This window comes from Sceloporus undulatus, chromosome 7 (assembly GCF_019175285.1).
Source record: "Sceloporus undulatus isolate JIND9_A2432 ecotype Alabama chromosome 7, SceUnd_v1.1, whole genome shotgun sequence".
NCBI classification, from domain to species: Eukaryota; Metazoa; Chordata; class Lepidosauria; order Squamata; family Phrynosomatidae; genus Sceloporus; species Sceloporus undulatus.
Window position 1 is genome coordinate 16,167,992 of NC_056528.1, and position 6,582 is coordinate 16,174,573.

Here is a 6,582-nt window from a genome sequence, read left to right on the forward strand (position 1 = left end):
CATTTTAGATTGGGGGATTCTGGGAATGTGGCCCAATAAAGTAATTTATTTCCTCCAAGGTCTGGATTTGAACCTCGAGCACGAAACCAAAGCGATGTACATCTCACTAACTCTATAATGGGAAGGCCCTCTTCGTCCGACTGAGTCATCTCGTCTTCCGACTGGTCGCTGAGCATGTCGCATGGTAAGAGGGAAGAACTGTCGGCCACCTCCAGAACTGGAGCGATGCTGGGTCTCCTTTTGCCGGATCCGTTCTCCGCCGGCAAGGTGAGTTTGCTGTTGTTCATGGGGCGACACTCTGTGTTCTGCAAGTCCATGGCTACTGTGCCTAGGAAGAGACAGAGACAAGGTGTCAGGTACAACCTCTAACAACAACAACAACAACAACAACAACAGCATTTACATTTCTATACCCCTTATCAGTGAACTCAGCACTCCGTAAGTTTACAATCTGTAAGCCAGTTGTCCCCCAACAAGCTGGTTACTCATTTTACTAACCTACGAAAAGATGGATGGCTGAGTCAACCTTGGAGCCCTGGGATCGAACTCACAACCTTGTGGCTACAATAATGGCATTAAACCACTGTGCCACCCAGGTTCCTTATACAATATTAATAAGATTTATTTCATACCCGCCTCTCCCCATGGATCAAGGTGCGAGACAGCAACAGTTAGCCAACAAACAAGCAACATCAGTTAAAACTTGGAGCAGATTCTTGGCCCATTACTCCACAAGAATAGCTGGTCAAGAAATGATCATGCATTGATGATGATGATGATGATCCTGATCCTGCTACTTCCACAAAAATGGGACCCAAAGGGGCTTACAATTTTTAAAAAAATACAATTAAAAACATACCAAAATGGGCCTTCAAATGAAATTAAACAAGTATGATTTTAAAACATACCAGTCATTAAGAGAACAAAATGCCATTTTAAAATGCCATATATTCCACTATTCATCTTTTAAAGCGGGCTTTTGAAGCCCACTTGTACCTCCCAAAATGCAGCTTTTCCCAGAGTGTGCAAAAGTGGGTTTGGGGGACTAGAAACCACAGAATTACGATATCATGGCTATGGGATTCTGGGAATTGTAGTCCCCCCAATGCTCTGATTTTTGCCTACAGATGTTTGTTGTTGTTGTTGTTGCTGCTAAGTGCGGCGACCTGAAAGCAAGCTCATCATGTTTTTTTCTTGGCAAGGTTTGCGCAGAGGCGGTTTGCCGTTGCAAAATCCCTTCCTTTTTTATATTAATGTATTGTGATTTCTTTATCCAACAAGGGAAAAAAATAAGATTGAGGGGATGTTTGTCTAGAAGGGGTGGGTAGACGCACACACTTTGCATTTTTAGCAGCGTGGAAAAAATCTCCTGCCGGGAAGACTTCCTGGGAGTGGAGTGCATAAGTTGTGTTTCTAAATAAGCTCTTTTGGAAAACGAAATGGGTCCTTGCTCTTTCTTCTGCAAAGTGGCCGTAGGTGGATTAATGAGCGGGGTCGCATGGTGACATAAAGCCGCATTATTAGCCGCCTCTTGCCCAGCCTTATGGGTGACTGTCTTGGCTGGGCCTTTTATTTTTTGAGACGCTTGCCATCAGCTTTAATTGGTGATCCTGGGGAGGCTGGAGCAGGAAATGCTTAGAACAATCCTTGATTCCACCTGGAGGAGGGATAAGAAAAGGAGTCTTTCAATGGCTTGCTGCGTGGGCGCGAAGGAAGCAAGGCTGCGGAAGGGAGAGCGATGATTCAGGAAAGGTGGGAAATATATATGTGTGTGTGTGTGTTTTAAAGGAGCTATCCAACTAGACAGGCCCTATAAATTTTGCACTACACCCTACAGCAGATTTTTTTCACCTCTTCTGACATCCAAGGGCCCAGCCTACACTGCTGTGATCCGAACAGTGGTGCATTGGGTAATAGTCACGCGTAGCCCAAAGCAATCTTCCTTTTTTCCTCCCAGGTTGAATACAGGCTCATTTTCGGGGAGACGTCATCATTCATCCCCTCGTTGTTTGTACCAAACACCCTGCCGAGAACCAGAGACATGCGACGGACAAAGAGAGCTTTGCAAATATTGTGTGCCGTGCACAGAATACACCGGAGCGAGAAAGGAGGAGGATGGAGCAAAAATAGGGACGCAATTTGCTTTGTTGATTTTCGATTCCTGGGGTGTCTGAGCAATAAGATGCACCATGTCTCTGCCTTCTCTGCCACTTGATCAGGAATCAAGTTCGCTGGTTCGAACAGAGGTCGGCAACTATGGCCTCCCACTTTTCATTGGACTGCAACGTCCATAAGTCCTAGAGCCAGCACAAAGGTGAGGGATGCAGGGTCCTGTGGTCCCAAAACATCTCTAGAGCTACACTTGCTTACTCCATGTGAGAATTGAGTACCCTTTTCTTTTCGTTCCCACAACTACTATCTCTACAATAAGTAGACGTTCCCTGATGGGTCCGCATCTCTCAAGAATGAGAAAAGAGCCCTAAGAAAGCAATGAAAATCAAGCCCTAAAGAAAACCGTCTTGTGGATCTGCTGCCAAAGAAGAAGAGAAATGTTAAAAGATGTGAGCCGCTATTTGTTTTTTAAAACTATAACACTATCTTGCAATGTATCATTGGGAAGGACCAGAGGCGACTCACCCATGCTGGCGATGATGCTATGGACTGGCAACCTTGACGGCCCGTCGTAGATCCCTCTCCCTGCAAAGCCTTTCTTCTTCTGCTTCTCCTCCTGCTTGAAGATGAAGGCCGAGTTCTCCTCCTTCGTGATGTTGATGTAGAAGCAAGTGTCCGAGGCGGTCATGATGTGCCGCGGTCCTGGGTTGAGAAGGATGCTCTTGTTCTCCTCCCTTCTCACACCCATCAAGCAGACACCGTACCTGAAAGGAGGATGCGTTCCCTGACGGTCCTGGATCAAAATCCCCACTGGCCTGACCCAAGATTGACATAGGCCACATTCTGCTTTCCTCTCTCATTTGTTGCATTTTAAGTGCTTTCAAGCTATTTTAATGAATTTTATTTCAATATGTGTGCCTGGATAAGTACCTTCTAAGCTTTTAGTTGACTTATAGGGATGATAAGGATTTCATAGGGTTTTCACAGGCAAGGAATACTCAGAGGTAGTCTAAAATGGAGTCTATAGTACCTGGTTTTCCTTGGTGGTCCCCATTCAACTATTAACCCCGATTTAGCTTTTCCACCCTTGTGCTAAATCAGTGACTGTTCTTATGTGATTTTTAACAGTTTTACTCTTGACTATATCTTCTTGTGTATTCAAGTCGGTTTATTCTGTCTGTCTAATTTCAATGCCATCTGTTCATTCCTGTATTCTTACTGTTAAACTCCGACTTTGGCCTAAATTCAACTGTTAGTCCCTATTAGAGTCAACCCACTGAACCAATGGCATTCACCTGTGTGTTGACCCACCAGTCAACAATTGATTCAATGGGTCTACTCTTGAGACTAACAAATAGGAGTCATGCCATTCAGCTGCAGCAGTGGCAGCCAACTCATAGACTTCTGGATAGTGTTGGGCTAGAGCCCTTTCCCCATTGGCTCACATAGTCAATGGCATGAGAAGGTCCCAAGTTTCCCAACCCAGATGATTGTCCAGCCTTTTAGCTCACTTTTTGTGGGCGTGGAAGGATGCGTAGGTGAAGCTCTTCCCTTCATACTCCATGAAGAACTTGCTGTCGCCCATCCGGATGTGGTAGACCTCATTACCCGAGCAGCGACCGTACATCCTTTGCCACTGCTCCGGCGATTCCTGTCCTTCTCTGAAAGCAGATTGAGGAGAACAACATCTGTTAAGAACTTGGGGAGATCTGAAATCAGAATCTGACTGTTGTTACTGTTATGTGCCTTCAAGTCAACTCCAACTTATGGTGACCTTATTCTAGGACTTTCTTGGCAATAACATGGGATGCAAGGAGAGAACAGCAGTAGAAGACAGCTCAATTACTAGTTTACTCCCTGAAAGTGTGTATGGATTAGAATTTAGAAAACAAGATTGTGGAGAACACTCAGGTTTCTAACAGAAGGAAGTTGTGCAACCAGATGGCCATCACCAAGGAAGCCCTGCCATGCCAGGTATGCCCAATGGCCCCATAAACTCTGGAGCCCAGCATTCACCAAAATAATTTGCACTGGAACTTTCGTATTCAGGAGCAGTCTATCTGTGTTGCTTGGGGAGCAACAGAAGATAAACACTACTGCTTCTAAGCCTTTGGCGTATACTGTATGCATCTGACCAGCCGCGAAGGTAGTGATTTTCAAACTCAGGCCGTCCAGATATTTTGGACTTCAGCACCCAGAAACCTCAGTCATCTTGGCCCATGGTCTGGGATTCTGGGAGCTGAAGTCAAAAACATCTGGAAGGTCAGAGTTTGGGAATCACTGCGCTAGGAGAATTGGGACTGTAGATGAGACAGGGCTTTGATCGGATTCAGCATGATCCTTGCATCCTAAGTCTGAACCCAAGCAAATGGAAGCTTTCTGGATTAACTGCAAGCAAAAAGCTAACAGATAAAGGAAGCAGTCAGCCTTAACTCGCTGCACGATGCCCCATCAAGCAAGTCCTTCTGAGACAATTTCCTTGGCTTCCTCGCTGCTCAAAAGTCAGCCGGCTGAGACGCCAAAAATGAGAAAAGTCAGTAACCCCACGATGACATCTTTCATGATGAGCCCCAACAAGAGCAAGTGTCTAAATGTATTTTATTGCAGCTTTGCAAAGCGTGACTGGGAGAGACGCGGATGAAGTGCATGAATCAGACATCGAGAAAGAGGCCAGATTTTCCTGGTACTTAGGTGCTTCAGAATGATGGCATGTGCTCTAGAGAGCATCATTTTAATCCTGGCTATCATCCTCTGGAAATTCACACTCATGAACATAGTTCTATCTTCATTTGGATTCTCTCTGCTTGGCTTTTACTGATGAACGAGTTACTTACTGTCCTCTGGATGTGTGAACAAGGAGCGTGATGAGAGTGGAGGTGGCTGGGCAGACGCAGTTCAGAGCCAGCATTGCGTACTTGCATTCCTCTTCACAGACCACATGATCTGAAATGGAAAAGAGTCCTGCTGTCATCTTCAAGAGCATCATTGGGAATCGTCTTGCAATCCATCATCATCAACAGCTCACCATTTTCTTAAGCACCTGAAATCCTTTTCTCCCTGCTCATGACTGGAGGCAAGGATGAGGAGATATTTTATTTGGCTTGTGGGATGTTTGTGACTTCCATAGCCCCCAATGGCCATGCTGGCTGAGGGATTCTAGGGCCTCATTTCCACTACATTTTAAACCAGGTCTGCAAATCGGTTTGAAGCGGTTTAAATGACCCTGGTTCACACTTGAACCGAATCGCAGAGGGTGGACATGTGCTAGACCCATTTAACCCACATCTTTTTGACGCTGATTTTTCATGCGTCTTTTGGATAAACCGATTCTGCGCAAGTGTGAACCAGATGTGGATCAGAATTGATTTAAATTTGCCCTTCGGCCGGCTGGAGCGGGTCCATTTTGAATCGATTCATTCGTCAATGTGAACCACAAGTGGGTCATTTGATTTTATTTTGCAGCACGAAAATGCAATGAGGCAAATGTAGTGTGAACCATGCTCCGCTGCTGAACTGATCCATCAATTCGGATCGCAAAGCGTTTTATTTGTAAATGGGAATGCGGCCTGTAGCCTTCCAAAGGACAATTAAGCTGCTTCACATGAACACAACCCAGTACCAAAAGAACAGAAATGTTACATTTGAGAATAACATGTCCCAGCATCCCCAGGAAGCCTGGCAGTGCTGGCTGGAGGATTCTGGGACTTGTAGTCCCCAAAGGTAACACAACCCTGCTTTGCACAGTCGCAGGTCACTCCAAACAGGATAGCTTATTGTCGCTTCACTGGTTTATGTAAGTCCAGCGATTAGCCATTTCTTTTGAATTCTCTTTTCTTTTGCCATTCTTTACGGAGCGAAGATTCAGACCAGCGAGGGGTCCATCCAGCAAGCCGAGTCCACAACGGGAGTCCCAGAAACGGATCGCCACAATGTCCCAGTTTCCAAACAGCCGGCCAAATTCAATTAGACACGAGAAAGGAAAATGCATCATGTTTTCATCCCCAGCCATTCATGTTTTCAGCTGATAGGAAGATATTTTGTTTAAAGGAGGACGAGGAGAAGGAGGGGGGAAACCAGACACAGGGAAAATCAAATTTAAATGAGATTCAATAAACAGAGACACTGTTGGGCCGAGGGAGGAATGAGAGCTGGCAAATGAAAGATGGATCACCAAAGAGAAGAGTAATACAAGAAGGGAGAGGGGAGGGCCAGACTGATATTTTTAGACTGACACTAACGCTGGGTTTAAAACTCCCTTTCAGCAAATTACCAAAGACCAAAATTGGGACAGAAATACAAATAAAAAACATTCTTACCAGCAAATTTTACGTGGAACTTGTTCTCCGGTTTCAAGATCTGAACATACAGGGGACAGTTTGGAGCAAAGTCCTTCACAGCCCAAGCCCGGAGGATAGTTTGATGGTCCTATAGAAAGAAGAGGGGAAAACAACTTAGAAACTAACATAAAAA

General features: G+C 45.2%; 1 protein-coding gene across 11 annotated transcripts in view; it reads right to left on the reverse strand.

The window, feature by feature from the left end:
• The window catches only part of KCNT1 (potassium sodium-activated channel subfamily T member 1), an 88,783-nt gene that overhangs the window by 13,463 nt on the left and 68,738 nt on the right, over positions 1-6,582 (reverse strand). For all 11 annotated transcript variants that reach the window (XR_006105058.1, XM_042479682.1, XM_042479683.1 and 8 more), the window contains 5 exons: positions 6,429-6,537; positions 4,947-5,055; positions 3,624-3,773; positions 2,638-2,876; positions 112-328 (listed from right to left, as the gene is read on the reverse strand). Coding sequence is in view for 10 of the 11 variants with exons in the window: in XM_042479682.1 (XP_042335616.1) it covers positions 112-328; positions 2,638-2,876; positions 3,624-3,773; positions 4,947-5,055; positions 6,429-6,537 (824 nt within the window). In the remaining variant the exon portion in view is untranslated. The remainder of the gene's footprint in view (positions 1-111; positions 329-2,637; positions 2,877-3,623; positions 3,774-4,946; positions 5,056-6,428; positions 6,538-6,582) is intronic.